This window comes from Drosophila obscura, unplaced genomic scaffold (genome assembly GCF_018151105.1).
Source record: "Drosophila obscura isolate BZ-5 IFL unplaced genomic scaffold, ASM1815110v1 contig_208, whole genome shotgun sequence".
NCBI lineage: Eukaryota > Metazoa > Arthropoda > Insecta > Diptera > Drosophilidae > Drosophila > Drosophila obscura.
Window position 1 is genome coordinate 1,068,031 of NW_024542799.1, and position 26,193 is coordinate 1,094,223.

The following is a 26,193-nucleotide window of genomic DNA, read 5'->3' on the forward strand; positions in this document are numbered from 1 at the left end:
AAAAGAGAATTTAAAAAAAGCAGCGACTCTCTGCTGATTTCTGTGCGCCTGGTATCCCAAATTTGAATTTAACGGTTTTCTGCCATTTGAGCGGTGGAAAGTGGAGGCAGAAAATGAGAAAAATTATAGCGAAAAGAGTGGGCAACGAAATACAAAGATAAACAAGAAAAAAAGAGAATTTAAAAAAAGCAGCGACCTTCTGCTGATTTCTGTGCGCCTGGTATCTCAAATTTGAATTTGACGGTTTTCTACCATTCGAGCGGTGGAAAGTGGAGGCAGAAAATGAGAAAAATTATAGCGAAAAGAGTGGGCAACGAAATACAAAGATAAACAAGAAAAAAAGAGAATAAAAAAAACAGCGACCTTCTGCTGATTTCTGTGCGCCTGGTATCTCAAATTTGAATTTAACGGTTTTCTGCCATTTGAGCGGTGGAAAGTGGAGGCAGAAAATGAGAAAAATTATAGCGAAAAGAGTGGGCAACGAAATACAAAGATAAACAAGAAAAAAAGAGAATTTAAAAAAAGCAGCGACCTTCTGCTGATTTCTGTGCGCCTGGTATCTCAAATTTGAATTTAACGGTTTTCTGTCATTTGAGCGGTGGAAAGTGGAGGCAGAAAATGAGAAAAATTATAGCGAAAGGAGAGGGCAACGAAATACAAAGATAAACAAGAAAAAAAGAGAATTTAAAAAAAGCAGCGACCCTCTGCTGATTTCTGTGCGCCTGGTATCCCAAATTTGAATTTAACGGTTTTCTGCCATTTGAGCGGTGGAAAGTGGAGGCAGAAAATGAGAAAAATTATAGCGAAAAGAGTGGGCAACGAAATACAAAGATAAACAAGAAAAAAAGAGAATTTAAAAAAAGCAGCGACCTTCTGCTGATTTCTGTGCGCCTGGTATCTCAAATTTGAATTTGACGGTTTTCTACCATTCGAGCGGTGGAAAGTGGAGGCAGAAAATGAGAAAAATTATAGCGAAAAGAGTGGGCAACGAAATACAAAGATAAACAAGAAAAAAAGAGAATTTAAAAAAAGCAGCGACCTTCTGCTGATTTCTGTGCGCCTGGTATCTCAAATTTGAATTTAACGGTTTTCTGTCATTTGAGCGGTGGAAAGTGGAGGCAGAAAATGAGAAAAATTATAGGGAAAAGAGTGGGCAACGACATACAAAGATAAACAAGAAAAAAAAGAGAATTTAAAAAAAGCAGCGACCCTCTGCTGATTTCTGTGCGCCTGGTATCCCAAATTTGAATTTAACGGTTTTCTGCCATTTGAGCGGTGGAAAGTGGAGGCAGAAAATGAGAAAAATTATAGCGAAAAGAGTGGGCAACGAAATACAAAGATAAACAAGAAAAAAAGAGAATTTAAAAAAAGCAGCGACCTTCTGCTGATTTCTGTGCGCCTGGTATCTCAAATTTGAATTTGACGGTTTTCTACCATTCGAGCGGTGGAAAGTGGAGGCAGAAAATGAGAAAAATTATAGCGAAAAGAGTGGGCAACGAAATACAAAGATAAACAAGAAAAAAAGAGAATTTAAAAAAAACAGCGACCTTCTGCTGATTTCTGTGCGCCTGGTATCTCAAATTTGAATTTAACGGTTTTCTGCCATTTGAGCGGTGGAAAGTGGAGGCAGAAAATGAGAAAAATTATAGCGAAAAGAGTGGGCAACGAAATACAAAGATAAACAAGAAAAAAAGAGAATTTAAAAAAAGCAGCGACCTTCTGCTGATTTCTGTGCGCCTGGTATCTCAAATTTGAATTTAACGGTTTTCTGTCATTTGAGCGGTGGAAAGTGGAGGCAGAAAATGAGAAAAATTATAGCGAAAGGAGAGGGCAACGAAATACAAAGATAAACAAGAAAAAAAGAGAATTTAAAAAAAGCAGCGACCCTCTGCTGATTTCTGTGCGCCTGGTATCCCAAATTTGAATTTAACGGTTTTCTGCCATTTGAGCGGTGGAAAGTGGAGGCAGAAAATGAGAAAAATTATAGCGAAAAGAGTGGGCAACGAAATACAAAGATAAACAAGAAAAAAAGAGAATTTAAAAAAAGCAGCGACCTTCTGCTGATTTCTGTGCGCCTGGTATCTCAAATTTGAATTTGACGGTTTTCTACCATTCGAGCGGTGGAAAGTGGAGGCAGAAAATGAGAAAAATTATAGCGAAAAGAGTGGGCAACGAAATACAAAGATAAACAAGAAAAAAAGAGAATTTAAAAAAAGCAGCGACCTTCTGCTGATTTCTGTGCGCCTGGTATCTCAAATTTGAATTTAACGGTTTTCTGTCATTTGAGCGGTGGAAAGTGGAGGCAGAAAATGAGAAAAATTATAGGGAAAAGAGTGGGCAACGACATACAAAGATAAACAAGAAAAAAAGAGAATTTAAAAAAAGCAGCGACCCTCTGCTGATTTCTGTGCGCCTGGTATCCCAAATTTGAATTTAACGGTTTTCTGCCATTTGAGCGGTGGAAAGTGGAGGCAGAAAATGAGAAAAATTATAGCGAAAAGAGTGGGCAACGAAATACAAAGATAAACAAGAAAAAAAGAGAATTTAAACAAAGCAGCGACCTTCTGCTGATTTCTGTGCGCCTGGTATCTCAAATTTGAATTTGACGGTTTTCTACCATTCGAGCGGTGGAAAGAGAAGGCAGAAAATGAAAAAAATTATAGCGAAAAGAGTGGGCAACGAAATACAAAGATAAACAAGAAAAAAAGAGAATTTAAAAAAAGCAGCGACCTTCTGCTGATTTCTGTGCGCCTGGTATCTCAAATTTGAATTTAACGGTTTTCTGCCATTTGAGCGGTGGAAAGTGAAGGCAGAAAATGAGAAAAATTATAGCGAAAAGAGAGGGCAACGAAATACAAAGATAAACAAGACAAAAAGAGAATTTAAAAAAGCAGCGACCTTCTGCTGATTTCTGTGCGCCTGGTATCTCAGATTTGAATTTAGCGGTTTTCTGCCATTTGAGCGGTGGAAAGAGGAGGCAGAAAATGAGAAAAATTATAGCGAAAAGAGTGGGCAACGAAATACAAAGATAAACAAGAAAAATAGAGAATTAAAAAAAAGCAGCGACCTTCTGCTGATTTCTGTGCGCCTGGTATCTCAAATTTGAATTTAACGGTTTTCTGCCATTTGAGCGGTGGAAAGTGGTATATGCTCGCTGACAAAAGCTGACTGATATGAAACGAAAAATTATAATTGCTCGCTGAAAAAAATGTAAAATAAAGGGAAAAATGTAAAAACTAGAATGCAATTGGCTAAAAGCAATGCGTAGCTTTGTTATGGTTTACAAATGGAACAGAGTTTTTTCGCTACATCTTCTGTTATAGAGTAGAATGCCGGCTGCTGCTGGCACACCGAGAAGTGAATACTCTGAATTCTCAAAATCAGAATCCAAGACCACATAGCCACAATACCCTGCCGCTAAACTCCAAAGCGACAACTTTGATGCCGCAGCACTGGAGAAGGACTCGCCCAAAGTACTTGGCTGGAATGGGCTCAGCTGCTAGTGTCGCATTTTGTGGGCATGGGAATTTAATTAAAATCAAGCACTCGCACTTGCACTCTCTCTCCCTCTCTCCCCATAACATAACCCTACCCAATCTACCCTCCCCATCCAGACCTTCACCTTCAGCGACGGCTCAGCTCGTCGTTTAGTTTCAATCAAAGTAGCAACAAAACAACAAGAACACACACAAAAAAGGCAAAAATTTTACGCAAATTGACAACAGAAGCGACGACAACATAGAACGAACAGCAGTCAGTCCAAATGGAAACGGAGCGCCGCCATGTCAATAAAAATAAAAACTGTTTCAGATGCGTCTCCCCGGTCGTCCGCTTCTGTCAGTTCGGTCGTAATTGAAACTCATTAGCGTGCATTTTAGTGGCAATTCTGTTGGCTGAAGCAGCGAAAGCCTTTCCAACCCTTTTTTCGGTAATTTCTGAACAGTTTTGGGTGGGCTCTGGAGTGGAGTTGTGCTAAAGGTTGGCTTGTGTGTGGCTGGGGGGGAGTGTTGGAGGGTTATGTGTGGTGTGCGTGCGGTTTATGTGGTAAGTGTGTCATCATTATGACTGCCATGGGGTTTTTTACTCCTTTTTTTTGCATTGGTTTTTCCCAGCTGTGGATATGTTAATGGGGGTGGGGGTGGGGGGCGGGTGTTCGGGGAAAGGTTAAAGAATATGTTGCGTATGGGATGTGGGATGTTCCGTGCAAGTAGTAGATCTACATACACATAATTTTAAGAGTTTCACCGTTTGGAGTTCCCATAATAGTTGCATATTTACCCCATCAATCCGGGCTATCAGCAGGTACACACCGGAAAACCAATAACATATATTATTGCTGAATGTTATTGCTCATTTACACAAAGCGACCACAAATCATTATTAATTGCCTTGTCAGCGGCACAAAGGATTAAAAATTGCACACGAAACCGCAACGGAGCGACGACTCGTGAAACTATTCGTACTACTCGGGATCAGCGACATCAAAAGTTAAAAGAGACCCCGCACCAGAAATCCCACACAACACAGTAAAGTAAACCAAATGAATTTTAATTGAAGAACTTTTTGGGCACAAATGCCTGTAATTATGCGTCACACACGAGGCGTCAAAGGCAACACACACACGGGCTGAAACTATGGAAAAGGAAAGGAAAAGGCCTTTTCCTTTTTAACAGACCCATCGGAAATTCAATTAGCTTGCCCCCAAGAAAGAAACTGTGAAGTTGATGGCCCATTTGCATATAGTTTGCTGACAGTTCAAAGTGTTTGCAAAGTTTCTGATGATGGAAAACTATTAATTACCCAAGAAGCAACACTTTCGATCAGCCAAAGAGATTGGCGAGGAGAGGGCCCCACCTTCTGGAGCAAATGCAAATGTGGGAAACCATTTGGGGGGAAGGGGGTCTTGGTCTCTGGGGAAAATGGCCATAGATTGGCCTTACTCCGTGTACCCATATCTGCAATTCCCTTGTCAATCACCTGCGGGGGGGCTTTTCCATTATTGCTGATGGCATAAACCAGTGTAGAGCACAGCCCAGCCAGCCACCCATTCGATCGGAATTCTAGAAAAGGCAAACAAAAATTTTAGACTGTACTGTACCCTAGAAGAGTTCAATGGGAATGCAAAGAATTATCACATTTATGCTCGGTGAAAGGAATTCTTGGGGTAGTATAGGTAAGTATAGTATATACTCGTATAGTATAAGTACAGGAATTATCAAAACATTCTGAGTAAAATTGACCCTTGATTCTCCGTTTGAATCTCGTTGGAATGGAGACTGCTGATAGCATACAGAATCAAAAGCCCCATATATCCACCATTTGCCATTCTAAAACAGGGTATATGCCAAAAATAATAAAGACCGGAAGAGGACAACTGCAGCGATGCAGAAGTAGCAAGTGCCGCGGGCCAGGCAAGGGGATGCACAAATAAAACCGAAAAATGCAATCGGAATCTCTGCGGTGCACACGCGGACGGGGATACGGGAATACAGACACAGACACGCTAATCAAATTAAGCGCAATATTTGGTTTTCATATTTCAGCAGCCACCAGAGCGCAGAGAGAGAGAGAAAGTTCAGGGTAGATGCAACTTCAAACTGGCCGCGGGCATTAATTACACTTAAATGTTGACCACATGCCAGGATTTGACAGGCACAGTGACAGGAGTACCCGAAAGGACAGCGAGAGAGTGAGTTGCAAAGTCAATAAGTTGGCCAAGTGCAGGCGGTACGAACCTTGGGCCCTGCAGGAATCTCCGCATCCTTGTCCACTTGGCTGGCGCTGCTTTGTTCCATTTCCCTTGAGGCGTCTAGCGGACCTCGTTTGAGGTTGCATTTTTTGACAAATTCTCGCGACACGCAACAGCAGTGTCAACAGGGAGGTGTGTCGGGGATGCTGCTGCTGCTGCGATTAAATCATTAAATTCATACGCTCCACGGGTTGCACTTTTGCAGAACATTTTGTCGAGGCTTTGTTCCGAGGCGTTCCACTCGGGATTGACCGCTGGCCTCCCCTGGTTGCTGCCCAGATTGTCACTTCCTGATTATTTGGTTTCCGTTTTCATTAAAATGCACGAGCCTGCCTCATCCTTCGCCCCCAAACCTGCCTCCTGCATCACCTCCCTAGGCTGCTGCTGCATCAATGGTTGCATTGGTGTTTGGCCCTTTACATCCTTGGATTTGGTTTTTGGGTTTGGGTAAATGCTTTTGGGGCATTTTTTAATTAAACGACATGCTGCCGAGGCAAAGGCTAGATTTCGGTGTCACCACCTCGCCGCCCTCTGTGGCAGCAGGAGCTCTGGGGCGCTGGGGGTGTTGCAGCACTACCATTGGTCCCCCTTGGGTGTATTGTGTGTGTGTGGCACGTGCAATATGACAAATATTTTAGGCACACAAAAGTGCAGTAGAGCCTGGGATTGTGAATGGGAATGGAAATGTTGTCCAGAGGATGACTAATTCATTATAAAGCTGCTACGATCCCAGTTAAACTGCCTGCAGATACAAATATTGCATTACTATTATCCCATATTCATCCTCTACTTTCACAAAGAAATTTTCGAGTCAGAGAAGTGCCGACACTGTTCCTCACTTAATTAACAAGAAAATAGTTGATCCCTCTTGGTAAATTTACTCCTATTGTCCGTACACCTGATCTTGCCCTGCGTACTCCGCTTGCCCATCCTTCCTGTTGCAACAATTTCATCCGACTCCAGCGCCTGCATTAAGTAAGGTTAAGTTAAACAACTGAATGCAAAATACATTTCACATTTTCATTTTGGCATTTTCGCTTAAAAGCTTTTCCCACCAAATGGAAAGGGAGAATGAACCAAGCAGGGGTAATACACGTAGAAGAAAACCCAACGAATATCAAGAATATACTCTTGAAAAATGGTAAGAGCCTTAAAAAAAAAGTGAATAGGAAAGTTATTCCAAAACTATATAAAATAATTCTAGAATATTTCTACAATTTTTGGCTTGTACTTTTCACTCATTTTTCGCTCACTGTAGAGTGCGGTGCAAAGAGAGAGGAGAGTGTAAGCTCTGTAAACCGACGCTCCGCTTGTTTGGCCACGGCTGACTTCCGGCCTGATTTCCTGGCCACTTTCCACGTCCCACTCTGCCTTCTGCTGCCTGCCTGCCTGCCTGTTCTACAACACACTAAATAACCTTGTTAGCGTTTTTAATTAAAGGTGTAAATATTGATATTTACCCATGCAAAACCTTGCCACCCTGCCGCTGCCGACGGCTCTGTTGCTTCACTCTGCACTCTGCTCCGCTCCGCCCTGTTTTGGCTGCCGCGGAAATGCATTTTCGCAAAAAGCCAAATAAACTACATGGAAATATGAGCCGGTTATTAAATACGGTTATATGCGAGTTTCGCCTCCGGCGGATAAATGTCATGTTTCGGTGAATTACGAAGGCAGGGGAGGGTTGATGTTCCCTTTAGGTTTTTAAATTTTTGAACCAAAACTTTGGGTAGATTTTCTGAAACTGAGTCTACCCGTCTGACTTTTCTCACATTCGGACACTCGTGCATTTTCCGACTGCAGTGAGTGAATGCGTAGCAACGCGTTGGCTGCGCTAATAAGTATGCTATAGGAAAAAAACGAATAATTTGACTAAAAATCACATATTTTGTATAAACTTCTTACCAAAAAGAAGTCTTTCCCCAATGGAAAACTAAGTGTTGCATATAAATAAATATAAAATATAAATAAATATTGCTATACTTATGTATGTATGACTCTTATTTAGATACTAAAATCGATCAAACTCTTTAGTAATTACTGACACAACATCAAAATCAAAGCACCAAAATACACACTGCATGTGCTCCACATCACTCACTCCTAACATGGCTAATACATTTCTTTACAACATCCTGGACATGTTAGCAATGTGGCCCTCTGGCCTTAGCCCCCCTCTCTACTCCACTCCTGCCAGCCGGCCAGCCGCTGGCTATTAAAACGGCAAATGCACTCAAAAGCCTCTTCTCTCCCGGGCTACGCATCAATAACGCACACTTGACGCTCCAAATTAAATAACCATCATCAGAATCAATAGAAATAGATGATGCTGCGGCACATACGGCACCCATAGCCGCTCACACATATCCATGTCCACATATCCACGGCGATATCCTGTTCCATGGCCATGGGCTGGCTGGACACACAACAAATTGAGTTAACTCTTGCCTAAAAGCGTACACCCGTACAATGTAAAAGAGGAAGAGAGAGAGCGGCAGAGGAGAAAGGGCTCTCGAGCCGAGAGCCAGGGGCCAGTTAAGTTTTGTGCAAAAAATGTTAATTTTAATTAAGGCCTGCTATCGACACCCGAACAGACACGACTCTGCCACTGCCACTGCCTCTGCCACCCCCACACGACCAATGCATTTCGAGGCACTCCACTCAACGCTCAACTCTACTCCAAAGTGCAATGCAGCGCAACTGATGCACTTTATGGACATGCCATAGACGGTTCTGTTGTTCAGGCCTTGTTGGGTCTATTCAGTGGAGTGGGAGTGGGAGAGAGACCAGCCCGAAATGGTGTCTGCTCTGGGCTCCTGTTCATTGTGGTCGTGTCATGGACATGTGTAAACATTAACACAACATTGTTGCCCGCCCGCCCACACAACCTGAATAGAGACAGAGACAGAGACGGGGGCACGTCGAACATTAGTTGGAAAGGCTATGCAACAATTTGTTGCACTCCACACACATCGTCAGCGTCATCCAAGCGTTGCTCTTTTATATGATGCCAGAAGCATGGATTGGCCAAAATACACTCCCTTCAGAGAGGGTATTCAGAACGCTATTAACTGTTTGGAATATATCTTCGAATTAGTTTAAGGGCATAAAATGAGTAAATAAATAATTTAATTGTGTTTTCCATTATATTTCCATAGTTTTAGCTCAAATATGATCCATTTCCTATGGTAAAATTCTTCTACCTTCGAGCATTTTTTCTCATTTTCTTTTCCCTAGTTAGGGTATTTCAGCACTCGCTTTCATTTCAACACAAAATTCTGCATTTTTCTGCGTTTCTTTTTTTTTGCATATTTCTGAGGCACTTAAAAATTTAAATTAGCGCTGGCCGAGTGAATTGCATTAGCGCGCTTTTTAATTCGACTCGTAAATATTTCACCTCTGCTCGTATATGTATGAATTTTTCAGCATTTTAACGCGTTCTGCCCAGCTCGATGATTATCCTGCACAGCTTATCAGCGCCTGGCCAGTCCTTTTTTCCTCCTCCCTCTCTCTCCCTCTCGTGTTATTGAAAAGCAATTAAAAAATCCCAGCGCCATGGAGTACGGAGAAATTATTGAATTATAATGCACACACGATGCCCGGGACTGCAGGGGGCACTCCTCTTATGACCTGGGTTCGGGTTCGTGGGTCAAGCTCATAAATATAAATAGGTGTTCGCATTTTGGAAGAGGTTATCGCTGGTGGAGAGAGGCAGCAGATCCGTGGCTGCCAAACATCAACTTTGTGTTAGAAGGAAGAGACTGATTAATGTAGAAAGTATTTTAGTTCCAGTGCAGATTGAAGCACGAACTCCCTTAATAACTTCCATTTAATTTGTTTATTACACTAAAATTTAATGACAAGCTAATTAAATACTTCTTCATAAATATGATCCCCATTAAAGGACACATATGTGGGTATCTTCAATCACCTCCAATTAATTGACTATATCTGCCCTCGTTCTCTGTATAATCCGGCAATCAGCTTATTGCGATTAAATTCTCATCTCGCGGATATTCGACACCCCGCCAACTCTTGCAACGTCTGCTAATTGCGCCTATCAGATTACCCGACGCCAAAAGCTATTTTCAATAGCAAACACAACGCCTGGCAAAAAGTGCAAAAATGAAATTTTATAATTGGCTTTTCGGGCCAAAGATGAAAAAATATAAAATCGTAGGAAAATGAATGCTTCGCGGTGCATTCGAAAATAATTAGCATAAAATAAAACACAAACATTGAAAAAGCTCGCAAAAATATTAAATTTCAGGCAATTAAAAAATGCGCAACGCAACGCTGGAAAGTGCGCTACGGATTTGGCTTTCAGCCCAAAAAAGAAAAATAAAAGGGTTGCCAGGCCATATCAAATTACCCAGCAGAAGCAGAAGCGAGCTGGAAGCCAGCAGAAGTCTCGACTTTTTATGTGGCTAAGACAAACAAATAAATTGAAGTATTTTCCATTCGGGGTCCATTCCATTCTGCCCAAGAAGCTTAGAGCCATAAACACAATCAAAGCCAAGGCAAATAGTCGTAAAGGTCATAAAAATTGTCTTAAACGAAATGAGCGAACAGAACCGAACCGAACCCTCCCCCGCACAGCACAGACAGACTGTCAGTCACTCAGCCCATTCCCCAAGCCCATTCTGCCTTTATAGATATCGTTTTTTTTTTTTGTAAACTGTGAACAGAACGATAAAAATGTGGCCCTCGACACCTGCGACCACAATTAAGCCGCGTTAAGCGCCGCCCATTCGCGGCAGACTTTTGGCACGGGTAAACCCCCAAAACTTTTCTCAACCAAATTGAGTTAAAACTCGACTAAAAAAATGAAAAAAAAAAAACGTTTGGCGTGGCCAATTTTTTCTCCCTCTATTTTCTCTTACAATTAAATGCCGCCCAGCGGTCGAGACTTTTACGTGCTGAAAGTTGATAATTTAATTGAAGTTGTTAACAATTTTTTGCTCCTTTTTTTTGCATTATTTCTAAAAAAGAAATAAAATATGTATATTGCAGAGAGGGGGCCTTATTAAAATTTGTTGAAATATAATTAAAGTCATGCTGAATTTAATTGCTCTGCTGACAAGGGTGTTGCTTCAAAAACCAAAAAAAGGGGTCTGAAGATTTAATTTGGTTTAATTTTAAGTGATTTGGAGGAGGGGTAAGATAAAGGGCGGCGCAGCGATTAGCAGGTGCAGAACTTGAATAAAAATCCCTTATATTCATTACCCACTCCCAAAATCTGTAACCTATTCCCATCACCAAAAATCGCGTAAGATCTACAAAAAAAAAACCTCACTTTCATTTTCAATTTGGCAACAATTTGCTGTACGAGTATGTAATCCAAGACTCAATCAAGAGTCAAATACTAATAATGCAAACAGACAGACTGAGCCCCAGTATCAAATTTTTGGCTAGAGGCGGCACAGAGAAAAAAAATACATCTGAAATTACCATAACCAAAGCGGAACCAGGAGCCAGGAAAGAAATAAGACCAGAAGCAGGACAGGACACACACATCCCTGTGTTATATCTGGAGGAATCATTGCAATTATTTGTGGAATGCATTCGGGAGAGAGAAAGAGAACTTTATTGAGGCGCAAAAGGAAATGGAGAAAGCGCAAATTGAAACAAAATGTACAAATCAGGCGGCAAATTTGCATGCGACAACATTTCTGAGACTCCCAGCTACAGAGTTCTCCTCCTCCTCTGATGCTATGCGACAATGGGACAAGGGGATCAACTTATTGGCAATTTTTATAGTTCATCGAGGGTTGCAGAACAGCCAACCTGCCAGTCAGCCAGCCAGGAGGGGTGTGATGTGGTGTGGTATGCTGCGGATGCGGTGTCTGTGTGGGTCCCAGTGCAAATTTATGTTTATTGAGGCAAGAATTTCACGATGTCATAAGAGTTGGTCGATGGGAGAAAGACCATTGAGAAGCCTAAAAGCGAATAGGAAATACTCTGTAAGAAATTAGAATAAAAGAAGGAAAAAACATTATATAAGAAAGATAAATAGAGTAAGGGAATATATAAAAGAAAGGAATTAGAAGAATGGAATATTAGGGGAGCTGCATGTAACTTTTGCGTACTTCCCTTCTGGGTTCGGGTTCCCACAAGGTGTATGCCTTTTTCGCTATGCTCCGTTTTGCACTGAGAGTATCGTATGCAGATTTCTGAGGCACGGGATACCTTCTCTTCATATCATATCAATATCCAACCGATGTCATGGCAACTTGGGCATAAATTTATGCAAATTTCTGAGCAAATAAGTGAAATATTTCACTTGTCCACCACGCTTTGGTTTTCTTTGGCAATTTCTTATTTAATTTTTTCGTGTTTCTCTTTCTCTTTTTATTTATGGCAACTAATTTGGCAAGGAGAGGGCGTGGCCACTCGTACACAAATCAATTCCACTACATTGAAGCAAAAATCAATTGGAATAAAAAGCGATATGGGGTTGGGGGAGATGGCAGATGAAACTCCTTCCATGCAGCGAAGCGCAAAGGCAGACAAACAGACAGACAGACAGTCAGTCAGTCGAACTCCTTTCCTGGACGGGCAATTATATCTGAAGGAGTCGAGTGGGCTCCACTACACACCACTTGGCTCTCCAGCGAGAACACAAGTTTATCTGTGTGTGTATCCTGGTTCTGGTCCTGGTCCTCGTTCTGCTCTCTTGCAGATCCCTTTTTTCAAGGACCTAGGACCAGCACACCCCCCATGGCTGCTGCTGCAACTCAATTAAAATGAGCTCAGGTGTAAATTTTATTGAAAATGTTTAATTGCCGACGACTTGGCATCGTCTGGCTGAGGAAGCCTCTGCCTCAGCCTCATTATCTGCCCCATTATACTCTCGCATCGCAGCGATTTTTACTTGTAATTATTTGTTTTTGTATGTCTGCCCCACACACACACACACACTGTTGCGCAATATTCTTTGTCCTTTCGGGTTTTTCGAGGATTTATTTCTATGTATGTACGTATTTATATATTTGCCTAAGCTGCTTCTGACATTGTCATGATGATAATGCTGCTGCTGATGCTTATGCTGGTGTTGCTTCTGCTGCTTCTGCTGGTGTTGCTGCTGCTGCTGATGTCGTTCCTGAATTTATGTGTATTTATGTGAGCGAAATCAGACCAGAAACAGGGAAATGTATAAGCAGTGGATTCTGCTAGAACGAGGGCAGATCCATTTGGTTTCAACTTTTGTGGAAGGAATAACCGAAATACTCTTTGAGCACTCCTCGCTACTAACTCCCTCATAGAACTGGCGCTAGCAACGATGTCCTGCGGTGCCTTAGTGCATATTGAAATTTACACAATTAACTTAATTGCCAATAGTTGTGCTACGTCCATCTACGTACCCGTACCCGTCTCCGCCTCTGTCTCTGGTTCCCACTTCAACCGCCACTCTTCTTCCCATGCTGCCTCTTGAGGTTGTTGTGGCAACAGCAGCACTTTGTTCACAGCTATGCTAAGCTAACCCTTGTGCCGATCTATTTAATTTGAACAATTAGTATGACCGAATGTCAAGCATTATCTAATGCGAGAGAAGGCAGTCACGTGACCGCACGAATGCAAAACAGATTTGCGTGATGAATTTATGACTGACATTGATGGGCCCCGGCCACGGCCACGGCCCCGGCCCCGAATCCAGTCAGACACTTCACAACATGCAACAGAATGCGAGGACCGAAACCCGAAGGGTGTTTTCTTTTAAAGTTGCTCTTTTTTCACGCCCGCGCCTTTTCGACAATCCTTTCTCCTTTTTTTTTATAACCCTTTCATTCAGCTCGATCTGCTGCTGCTGCTAAGGGGATTACGAGGCCGAGGTCGTGTGTCTGATGTTGATTAAACTGCTCCCATCTGAAATGAAATGCTCTTTCTGCTCTTTCCGCTTTTTCATTCATAATTTATGCAAGTTGCTGGAAATTCGATACACCCGCATGGTCTAGAATTGCTTTAAATTCAAAAGTACAGTGCGTTACGGGAACATAAGAGGAGCATTAAGCACAACGTACAAAAGAAAATGCATATAATACATATATGTAAATAGTTGTGTTTATTTCACTCCTCGTCAGCGGATTATCTTCATAAATTATAGCCATAAAGGTCACTTGGGTAAAAGTAAAGTATTCGATAATGAAAATATTACAGCAAAAGTCAAAATAAAATCAAGGCTAGTTCACAGCCATAAGTTTTCCACGTCTCCATATTGCAGTTGAATAAGTCCTGTTAATATCCGTTTCCAAATCCATTTACTTCTTCGGTAGAACACCCAGAGAAAGAACACCTGAAAATGTAACATTTACACATTTAATACAATACATTAAAATAAATATATAGCTATTACTAAATAATAAATAAATAAGAAAATTAATAAATATATTAAATTTTTATTTTAATTTTAAAAAACTCTCTCATACATTTATGTTTGAGTCAAACTAAAATTATATTTAATTTTACCATGTTTGTATTTAAAACTCCAATATTTAAGTAAACTACATTTGTTTTTTTTTTCTCTGAGTGTCGCTTTTTAGTTCGAAGACACCGAAGATCTTCCTTATACGGTGATATTACAACAGATATCTCTAAAACTTCTAACCAATAAATTTTCCCAGAGTCCCACACTTTTCTCCCCTCTAACCACGGGCAAATCAAAACAAAAATCAACATGGAACAATTAATAACAAATTAACATGATGGGGTCGCCTGGCCGGAAGTGAAACCAAAACCAAAACCGAAACCAAAACGGCGCTGCCCCGAACCACACTATTCATCGCATAATGAAATGTATTTGTACAAAAATTAAGCGACAAATGCTTCGTTTCGAGTCCCAATTTCTGTTTGGGCATTGTTTTGGTTTTTGTGTGAGAAGTTTGGCCCTCAAATATTTACACTAATCATTGTAAAACATATTCCTCAAGTGCTGACTGCCCCGTGAGCCCGCAAAATGGTCGGAAGGAAGACCGAAAACAATGGATGAGGTGGTCTCAGGTCCAGTTTCGGTTGCAGGAGAACAAGAGAAACCTGGCCCGAGTCACGTGCCTCCCTGCACGTGTCCCTTTTAATGACCAGCGAATTGTGAAAGGAAAACACACACAGAGACAAGGAGAGAGAGTGAGAGACATGGAGACAGGAGAAACCAGCAAAAGGAAAATCAAAAGTAACGCGGTTCCTCCTTTCATACGATGCGATATATATTGAAATCCAATTCAATGAAATTGTTGCCACGCTCGAGTTCCATTAGACAAAACCAATCACAACAGCCAGGAGGTAGAGTGGGGGCCATGCCCAAACCATCCACCCACTCAATTGTTGGTCAGTTGAAAATATTTCGACAATTTGCATGACCAACCCTCCTCTGGCTCCTGCCCTGCCCCCACACACACAAAGGAATATGTCAGGCAGCAATTGAACTCTTTTCTCTGCCATCAATGAAAGGTATTCCCTCCATTCACCCCCAACCCTGCCCAGAGTGCTGGGCCCTTTTTAATTGAGGAACTTGGCTGCGGCGTGTGTCGGTGTGGCCAGCGAGACCAGAAACAACAAATAGATGACAGCCAACGCCTGACAATTGTCCTTTGGGCGGCAGGCATGGCTGCATTGAAAACAGGAGGCATGTAATCGGGGAGTAACCGACACTGACCAGGATTCCGAAAAAGGACTGGGAGCGGGGTCGGTCTCTTCTGGGTGTAATGTGAATTACAGAACAGGAGAGTTTTGAGATTGAGAGAGAGAAAGAGGAGTTATCGGACGAGACAGATGCTCCTCATATGTCGGCATTGAATCATTTATGATTCATTTGCGAATAATCAGATTTGATTTTAGTTTTCTCTTTAGGAAGGAATTTAGTCACAGGGGAGAATTTTATGATCTCCAATCTAGTAGAAAAACCTGTGTCACAACTCTATTGCACATTTTTCTTGGCAGTTCCTCCCCAACAAGTGTCGAGCAATCACTTCCAGAGACAAACTCATCATCTGGTAGACAAGTTCAACCAACTCCATCATATAGCTTACACTTGATTCCTCATAGTAAGACGCAATATATCAAAAGTGAGGAAAGTACTCCGATACTTGGCCACTTTGTCAGTCCATAAACAATTCATTTATTATCCTCGCAGGCTGCCGTGTGCTCTGACTCTGACTCTGATCTGATCTACTCCTCGTAATGCTGCATGCTTGATTTACTGGCAGCGGCTGCAAATCATCGCCCTGGCCCAGGAAAAAGGGATAGAGACAATGGTCATATGGGGAAAATATGAATATATTCACTCTAAGCGTGGTGTGTGAGGAGCAGAGGGTGAGGGTGTGACATGGTCGTGTAGGCATGTGCGATAAATTATCATGTGTGGCAGTAGAAGGCGAAGGGAAGGAAAGGTGTCGTGTCCTCTCAGGCATCGTAATTGGTAGTCAAATATGTGGGTCTCCGCCCTCAACCTGGTCTTCCCCTGTTCAATGTCCCCTGTTCCCCTTTTGATATATTGGAATGGATTTGGCTGGCAGACAATTTTATGATCGCTGAATTTATTCGATGCATCTCCTCCCAATTGAAGCCCTGCCATAAATTTCAATTGTTTCCCATCAGTCGAAGAAATCCTTCAAAAAACGGAAATTTATGCCTCCTGTTAAAAAACGTTTTGTACGGAATTTGTTCTCCTATTTCAAGTTCTTTTGCTCAAAAATTAAACGAGTCAAGCTACATTTTTTAAGAACTAATAAATATTATCCCATAAAAATGGAAAGGCTGCCACAAAGTTGCCAAACCACCCTCGGGATGGCAGATAAACAAAAATTGTTATAAAGAATTTTCAAAAGAATAATTGCATATGAAATTGCCGATAAAAAATTACCTTTAATGTGCCATTTTTACTTTTGAATGTCTGCACAGAAAAAGATGTGGAAAATGCATTAGTAAAAGTGGAGGAATTTTGTATACTCTCACAAGAAAAGACTAAGGGATATGTTGGACGAAAAAGATTTCCTTTTCATTTATTTTCATAAAAGTTCCTAGTATTTTCTTTCTCATTCTGTAGAGTATTCACCACATTCCTTATTCCTAGGATTCCTTTTTTAGAGCATCTCACATATCCCACAATGTCTGTGTGTGTGTCTTTAAAGTACCTTTTCGGGGGTGGCATATAAAGTCAAACGATTTTGTGTTATATCATTTAAATTAAAAGCTGAGCTGACAATAAAAAGTATACAATAAACATTAACTCTCCGACTCAACAACTCAAAAATTGTATTCCATTGTATTGTATGTATCAGGGAGCTTGGACTGGCCTCTGTTGTGGCCGTAAAACATTTAATAACAACCGAATCGGGCTTTTGATATGCCCAGCAGAAGACATTTCTCCCGCAGCAAGCAGCAACCCCCAAATAGGGGGAGTTTAAAATAAGAAATGCATTTAGCATTTAATCATTTAAGTAACAAGTGAGGAAGAAGTTTTTAAAGTGGCACTTTCGTCGCCTTTTATGCTTACTTGAACTGACCGCAGCACATCAGGGGCGCCGCCTCGAAGAAAGAGATCTTTCAACAGTCATTCCCAAGACCTTTCCTTTTGTATTGGCCAGTAAATCGGCCCACCCACCCCCTCCCCATTGGTCTGCCCAAAGGAAGTTGGCTATTCTTGTCCAAGTTGTCCAAGTTTGTTGTCCTTTTTTTATGGCCCTGAACTGGACACACATAAATTTCCATTCCATTCTCACATGTGACGGGGACGTTTTCCCACAGTTCACTGCAAGCGTTTTTCGGGGGAGTCAAATCAAAAAGGAATTATTCTTGGCCCATTGGAGAGAGAGAAAGGAACGAATACTCGGGTTGGGTTGTTGGTTGGTTGGTTGGTTGTTCCCTTTTGTATAATTCCCCATTTAATGCCTAAGCCAACACCTCAAAGGGACCCCACAACAACTCTGACGAAGATGAATACTCCTCCGCCACTCGATTTGCATAGTTGGGGTCTCGGTCCGGTGCGAGACAAAGGACCTCTCTTTCGGCCTGCCCTGCCCTGCCTGGCTGAGGCTAAGGCTGACCTAACGAACCATAAATTAAACACGCTTTTGATGTCTTGGTCTGGCCAGAATGTTTACTTACTAAAGTTCTCGCAACATTGTAGGTTTTATCGCCTCAAATTCGATTATAATGAAACCCACCCAAAAATAAAGACCATTCTACGTTTTTTGGGCACTTGTATGATCGAGCCGAACTAGCTGTGGAAATTAATTGTGCTACCCTGGGAGTCGGGGCTCTGTTCTGCTAAACAATTTGCATAAATTACAATAGGAAGAACCAAAGCAGCAGCATCCAGGCCACATATCGCACTGGCAATAAATTCAAGTCAGACTTTTCAGCCTGGCTTAAGTCATCAAAATGTGGCAGCCCAAAAAGAAAAATTGCCGGACAGCTGCACGGAAAAGTAGTTTTTTTTTTGTTTTTTGACAGAAAATAAGGAAATAAAAAATAAAACAAACGGTTAGAAAAATTGCAAAATAAGTACAAAGATTCTGGGTTAACATCTGTGGCCACAAAGCATTTTACTCAGGGAACTATTTAGTTTGGTTTTTTCTATATAATTATACTTTAGAAATGATAATTTTGATCATATTTTTCAACTCGCCAAAAACTAAAACCCAACTGTACACAAAGCTACGACAATTACTCATCCCGAACCGAACCGAACAGAGCTGGCGGAGGAGAGGAATACTTTCTGCCGCTCTGCCATATGAATTATGTGGCAAATGCCTCGTTATTAATTAGACTCATTTGACGCTCGAGAGATTGTTGCCATGAAGACACCTTAATTAAATGTCTGTCTGCGGTGGATGAGTCCCAGATTTAGCCGCAGAGTCAAAAACTCTTCTCAAAGGGTGGTTCTGTTCTGTTTTTTGGCAACAATATTTTGCATATGGTTGTTTTTTTGCTCTGATGATTGTGCTGCCTGCTCCTGTCGCTGTCCCTGGAGATTTGTCATTTTAATTTGCATAAATCAATTTGTTAATTAGTGCGGCACTTTTGGTTGCCTCTGCCACACACAGACAATGGGAGGCGATTAGCCATCAGTTTTGGGTATTTCCACACAATAGGTAGTAGATGTACAGCAAGATGCTCGTGGTTTGAGTTAATTAGTTTTGGCTAAACAGATCTATAAGGAGTGGAATATAGAACATTTTAAATACTAGTTAAGAGATGTGAAATATATATCTTTGCAGGGAAAAAAGTTTGTAAAAACAATCAAGGCTTTGGCTTTGGCCTTCAATTAATTTTCTAGTTCACTCACACAAAAACTAATTTTTCTGCTTTATTTTCATTTTATTCGTTCTATTTTCTGGAAACCAAATCAAGCACAAATAAGAGCCCTGATTTCATTACACCGATGAAGAGAAGAAAACCTAAACTTCTGCATGTCAATGTCCCACACCTCACATAAAGACAAAGCAAATAAACAAATAAAGCTGCCAGTTGCCAGGGCAATCAGCAATCGGAATCTTTAATCCCATTTAGTTTTCGCATCGAACTACCGGGCGGGCATTACTTCAATTTATTCTGATGGCCAATAGCTGAAAATATAAATATTTTATGGACAATCCAATCCAATCCGGACAGGAAAAGCTTTAAAGTGCATTGGCAGCTAGCTTTAAGCTGCTGCCACTTGAGTCCCACTTTTATGAATGCCCCCAGAACACAACACACATACATAAAGGAAGAGACACCGCAGGCGGAGAGGAGCGAGGAGACCGTGCAACAAACCGAAGATGTGGCGGCAGCCATTTAATGTCACTTGGGCGCAACCATCAAGCATATTACGAGGACGAAGGAAGGCCCTTCTATGGGGTTTGCTCCTCTCTCTGGGTTCGTCTTTTCCATTATTTTAGCTGCACATCTGTGCGTTGGATTTCACATATTCCGACTATGGGCTACCCTCTTAAATACCCTCGAAATGCAGAGGACACTGCAGACCACGAATCACGCATACACGATTTAATATACATATATTTGTTCACTTTCCTCCACCTGTTACATCAATCTTCTGGAGTCAAATATACCCTTCGTACCCTACGAGTACCCTTATTTGATAACAACAACAACAGTTTACACAACAAAACAAACCGAAACGAAACCATAACAGAGACAGCGGAGGGATGGGAGAGAGTATTGCCAGCCACATGTAGAGTGCTCTGTTCTGGCTTTGACTTTGACTTGAGGTGCATCCCGCCCGCCATCATCCAAAGTAAAATGCATTCAGCAACAATTGTTGCTAGCTGTAAATAAACACGACTTGCTCCGCCCCCCACATGTGAACTCCACACCCACACATGATATGTACACACACTTCTGCTCGTGTATGTATGTATATCAGCGGGGGCAACGGCAGCAACAGCAAACAGTGAAATGATAATAAGGTATATAATTTAATATCAATCTGACAGCCAGAAGGCAACAAAGTGCGCCAAAGCCAGCGACCGACGACGACGACTTTTCAGCGTTTTCGACGCTGCTTTTTATGCTACAATTTTTGTGTTGTGCGGTAAATATACACTGATAAAAATATAGATCGATTAACTATAGCCATAGAGGTGTGACAGTGGAAAAAATTATAGAATTTTCTCTAATGGAAATGTTGTAGATAAATTCTTTACCCATTTTTAGCCCCTATTGAAAGATGAATGGTGCCTGGCCCCAGGCCAGGTAAGAGCATCACTTAGTCGCTCTCAATTTAAGCTTAACTTGGCCTCTGCTCGCCTGAAATTTTTTTCGCCGTCTTGTTGTGTTTGTGCGCTGCTGCACATGCCATGCCATGCCCTCTGCTGCGCACTTCACTTTTATACACGAGTATGCATTGTCTGTCCGTCTGTGTGTCGCTGCTGTCGTCGCGGTACCCCTGTCTAGAGGTACTCAAATGCTCTGCTCCTTCTCCTACTCTCCATCCTTTGGCACCCATATTATTTCTGCTCATCTCACCTTTTTGCATTTTTTCTGCTCCTTGCTACATGTATTCTGTTCCTCTCTCTCTCTCTCCCTCACTCTTCTATTTTGTTTGCTAACCAAATAAATGCAGTTTGTTGTTTGTGTTGAGCCAAGCAGAACATTTCCATTTGAATGTTCTTTTAAGCGAAAACAATTTCTTCTTTGTTTTGCTTTTGAGAATGTCTCTTCACATCTTTCCTGCTGTCAGGTATCCACATCCAGTATTGGCCTTTGTGCCGGAGTGTTTAGCAAATTAGATCATGGATTTTCCCTTCTGATTTTCGGAAGGTTATCGCTTGGATGTCATTATCGGGTCCCGCCCACACACACACACCTGACTGCCCCCGGGGGTAATATTCGTATTCTTCCCCTTTTGTTGTGTACCTTTCTGATATTTTTTTTTTTGTTCTTTAAAGTATTTCGCTTGGATTTTATTTTACATTTTTTTATGCGGCAACTATAAAAAAGTTTTTACATTTTTTTACGGCACTTATTTCTGCTTTCTTTCTCTTTTTCTGCTGCGGGTAACAAAAGAAGTTTTCCGAGGGCGAGTGCATTATATTTTGGACTTACGGAGAGAAGTTGATTATGTTGATTTGTGGAATTGATTTGCCCCCGCAGAGGATGGAGTGCAGAATAGAGGAGCCCACAGAGAGGAGACCCAAGCACTCCACTCCGTCGTCAGGCACTCCTTTCTATCATAAAATATTCGTGGCATGTGGCAAAGAACATGTTAAGCGATTGTTCTTTCGGTTGTCAGTAGATGTAATGCTAATGCAATGGTTAGAGAGATAGAAAACTGTTGAGAAATGTTAAAAAAAAAGCATCTACTATTAAAAAAAAAAATCTGCAGACATTTTAATTGGAGATCTTCTGAGAAGTTAATTAGCGAGCTTACTTAAATGACATCGCTGGGAAAATTAAATTTTTTTAGACTATAAATGAGAGAAATATATTCCAAAAGCCGATTTTCAAGCCACAGACCTGAGAATCTGAAAACTATATAAAGAAACAGTGGAGCGCATTGGAATTTCGAATTTCCACAACGAATGGCAAATTCTAGTACAGATTTTACTAGAAATTTCGTTAAAAGAAAAGAAGGAATTTAAATATTTCAGATTTAATAACATTTTCCAAATAGTAACACTTTGTAGGAATTAAAAATATATCAGGGACATAGTACTAGAGAATTCAGTTCGAAGAAATTTCTGTGGCACCCCTGACAAAGATATTTGGGATATACAAAAATGTACTAAGAAATTTCGAAATTCATCACAAAGTTCGAACTGAAACGACATTCGAGGTTCCCCTCAATGTTCTTCGCTGCTTCCCCTCAATTTCGAATTTCGAACTGCGTAAGGGCGGAAAACGTACGCCCAAGCGAGTAAGGGGTGAAACAACGTAAGCCCACGGAAGCATGCACAGTGCACGTAAATGTAACATGCCACAAGTGTGACTGCAGCCGCGCTCTCTCCGTCTCAGCCTGATACGCTCCCTCTCACAGTCTGGCTTTCGCTCTCTGTCTAGGAAACGTTTACTGCACGTGACGGCAAGAAGCTAAGCATTACGGCACTGCACAGCGCTCTGCCAACAGGCAGCAGCACGTGAGAGAGAGCCACAGAGAGAGAGACAGACAGATAGAGAGAGAGAGGGAGAGCGGAGCGCGCTCTCGTGCGGCATTGGGTGGCATGTGGTTTGGGTGGTTGGAGTGGTTGGGGTGGCTGGCTAGAGACCTTGGCCGCTCTTCCCGGGTATAAATACGGGCGCACTGGCAGGCAGCGCCTCAGTCGAACGACAGAGCTCGACCTGTGAAAAACTTTCGAGGAAAAATCTCAAGCGGAAAAGCGCATCAAGTGAAACACCGTATCCTGTTTTTTGACGTAACCTTTGCCTACGAGTCCTGCCATGGCCATTCCCTTCTACGAGAACGAACACGCGTCGGCGGCGTCGGCGACCGCGCCTAGTGACATAACTGCCACTGCCACCGCTGGCGACCAAGTGGATGGACCGCCGCCTCTCGGTACGCCCGGATTCGACCAGGTGGACTACGACGGACCTCCGCCGGCGGCGGCTGCAGCGCCATCGTCAGCGGCAACAAGTGAACCGCCACCCAGCGCCGAGGAGCAACTGTTGGCCTGGAAAATGCTGGCCCTGACCATGTGCAAGGTCCTCAAGCAGTTCTGCCAGCAGCACAAGCAGACCAACGGGAAACCCAGCCAGATGACGGCCACCGTCCAGATTCAGCCACAGAGCCAGTAAGACCCACTAAGTCCCCCCTCCCCCCAAAAGCAGAATCAAAGCCCGGTACGACCCGTACCCGTAGCTCTGAAGCGGCTCCTAAAAGCGCAACTTGTGATTACTTTACTGTTGGAACACGTGAGAACTAGCCAAGCCCCCCCCAGCCCAGCCCACCCCAACCCTGGGACAGAAGGAGACGGGAGAGAGAAAGAGATTTAGGAGTGAAATGTGAATCAATTTCCCAAGGAAAAGAAACCCCAGAAAGTAATTTTTATACACGTATTTTCTTTGATGGAGAATTGATTTCGAAATTGTCGTCGCACTTTTTGGATAAGCGCAAATGTGATAAATAGTTTTGCTAAAAATATTTCCAGTCCCCCCCCTATTTGGTAAAATTATTTAAGTTTAGTTTTAATCCTAAGTTAAGTTCTCCCAGATGGTCCCGCGAGAACCCAAGATGATACCCGCAAATGATGATCTGGAAGCGGCAGCTAGTTTTCAGAGAGAAACCAACTTAGTGGATAAGCCAAAAAGAAACTCTTCGAATATGCAATTGCTATATATCCATCGTATATATAAGTCTCAATATCTGTGTGTGTAGGTACAACTTTTTTACAAACAACTCTCTTGGTGTCTATTTATGAGATACATATCCATATGTATGTGTATCTCAGAGTTTCAACTTCCTAGGTAGATTGCTTCTTCGACTTAGCAAATAGTTATGAAACCTATACAATATATGAATATATTTTTGATATTTTTATATTTGCTTTGCCATCGATAAGTTTACGCTGTGCGTTTGTGTCAATTTAGTTTCTAGTTTCCCCACTACTCATAAGCAATACTGTGGACTTCACTAAACACTAAGATCAACGGAGCAGAAGTAGGAGAAGGAGAAGTAAGGACGACAGACACACTTTCGTGTCAGGAGGAGCATACACATAGTACAAGTTCAAAAGTAGAAATATTTACAACATCCATAAAACAAACAACAAACTAACCACACAAAATAAATATTAGCTATTAAGAAATTTAAATCTAAGTTAAGTAAACCAAACAAAATAATAGTATGCATAAAGCAAATTACAATAAAATATGATATAAAATGTATTGGCTATTGAATTTATTTTGATTGGTGCGTCAGTACGTATTGGATTCCAGATTTTTTTGGAATGGCATTGGATCATCATAGAGCTCCATGGGCCACATGTCAGACTATGACCATCAGTTTTAGTCACAATCTTATTGTACTTTCGACTGTTCGGTTCGCTCGATAAAACATATGTAGAACAAAACAAAAGTTTCCAAAAATTTCTAAACAAGTTTATAATATGCTACCGTTTGCTGTGACTTGCAGTGATGCCGTGCTGGTATTAATTTACAATATCTTTTTATATTCGGTGGCTCCCATAATTATAATCAATCCAGAAAGTAAGTGCTACCAGAACCGAGGGAATTTTGTTCTGAAGCTCTCTACTCTTTCTACAGCTCCACAAGATAATCAGCGTATAAAATGGCAAAGTAAATTTCGGAGCACATGCCAGAGCATCTGGCAGAGCATAGTTGGTAACTGGTTGCCTACCAAGCAGCAGCCCACACTGCAAAAGCCTGTCGCTACATTCTTTGTATTGGAGGACATGTTTTGGTTTATAAACCTGGCCATAAACATACTGATAGTGGTCGCAGCAGTTGTCCATTACCTTTCGAAATACCATTCCAAAAATCGTCCCAATCTGCAGCAGCGCAAAAACAAATCGAAAAATCTAAAGCTAGTCATATTTTTATGGAAAGTCCTGACCTCAATCCTAGTGCTGTGGGTTTCATATAAATCCGTTTTCCTGTTTTGGGCATTCTGGCAAGGACAGCCGACCGTTGGTCTCGCCAAGTTCCAGATTTGCGTTCTGGGTATGTGCTGTGTTCACGTCCTACTTATTCGCAAGTCTCTGAAGCCGAGATGTGGTTTTCGCGAATTCAAGCCTTTGATCAAAGCGATGCCGTCGCAGTCGAGTTCATGGCACAGTTTTTTACGGTCGATTGATCGCTCCTAAAATGAGATTTATTATAAATTTTATCCGAATTAAATTAATTATTATTATTGATGAATTTGGAATCCTGGGTATCCTTTGTTCTTCACTTTGGAGAGCTGTGACAGTACAATCTAAGGTAAACTTTTGGAAGTTGGAAAAAGTGTAACCAGGTTCGGGCAATTTAAATGTCCTACGCATCCCAATTAGCTCGGGACCCCTTCTTTGCACAACTAATAACCATAATTTACTGGCACAATCGTTGAGAATGCTTTACCACCTCAAAGAGAGTATTATTTCTCTCAGCCAATCCCCACCATACCCCATACATTACTGTTGCCAGAGCCAGAATGAGATCAAAGCCGTTTTGCCAGACAAAGGACACTCGATAATTCCTCATATATCTCCCCCCTGCACAAACCCTCGGAAAACTTCATACAATTGATGCGGAAAAATGTCGCGTGGCGCCCCCGTAAAAAGGCCTTTGGGCAAAACGAACGAACGAAAAAAAACAAGACGGGAGACGACAGAAATCTTTCAACACGCGATTTTTTAATACGCTTTGTATAAAGGCAAATACGGTGAAAGGATGTGGATGCTAAGCTGCTTTTTTAATTTTCTAAAATCCAAATAGAAGGCATCGTCCATCGAAGCCATCAATCAATCCATAATAATATCAATCAGGGCTGGGCAAAGAACAAATAACATTTGGCCAAATCAACTCCTCCCCACCACTCCGTACCCTGAAGAAGATTTTATAATTTTTTTTTTTTTATTTTCCTTCCAGGCAGATAAGCAGAAAGTGAAGGATTTCGTGGGTTTTCAGTTTGGGAGTTGGAAAAATGCGCATTATGGGAGAGACGGCGGTTAACTGTCTGAATTCAATCAAATGTCCCCCCGGGAATTTGCACTTTTGTTTGCTTCCACTGCTGGCTTACACATCCACACATGATACCCATACAGCCAGCCATCCTTCAGCAACCCTTTCTCTCAGTACGGAGAAAGTAGAGAAAGCGCTGCTCGAGTGCATGTGTGTGCGTCCCGTCCGTCCAGTGGGTAGGGTGAAGTGGTTTTGGTAAGGTGACCCATAAACAAACAGATTTCTATTTTTTTTTGCGTATGCAACATGTGAGGAAAATCTTAGTGGGTGTGTGTGTGTAGGGTATGTAAGGGGTGTATGCAGCAAAGTGAGGCATACATCAAATGGTATCATTT

General features: G+C 41.7%; 2 protein-coding genes across 2 annotated transcripts; both read left to right on the forward strand.

Annotated features, from left to right (window-relative positions):
• The first annotated feature begins 22,517 nt into the window (after window positions 1-22,517).
• Window positions 22,518-24,021, forward strand: LOC111064780. Its single transcript, XM_022352554.2, has one exon. It carries the CDS (start codon window positions 22,622-22,624, stop codon window positions 22,973-22,975), a length of 354 nt encoding a protein of 117 aa, XP_022208246.2. The 5' UTR covers window positions 22,518-22,621; the 3' UTR covers window positions 22,976-24,021.
• A 172-nt stretch (window positions 24,022-24,193) lies between these two features.
• Window positions 24,194-25,053, forward strand: LOC111064778. Its single transcript, XM_022352552.2, has 2 exons — window positions 24,194-24,385; window positions 24,443-25,053. The coding sequence occupies exons 1-2, from the start codon at window positions 24,286-24,288 to the stop codon at window positions 25,000-25,002; spliced, it is 660 nt and encodes a 219-aa protein (XP_022208244.1). The 5' UTR covers window positions 24,194-24,285; the 3' UTR covers window positions 25,003-25,053.
• The last annotated feature ends 1,140 nt before the right edge of the window (window positions 25,054-26,193 follow it).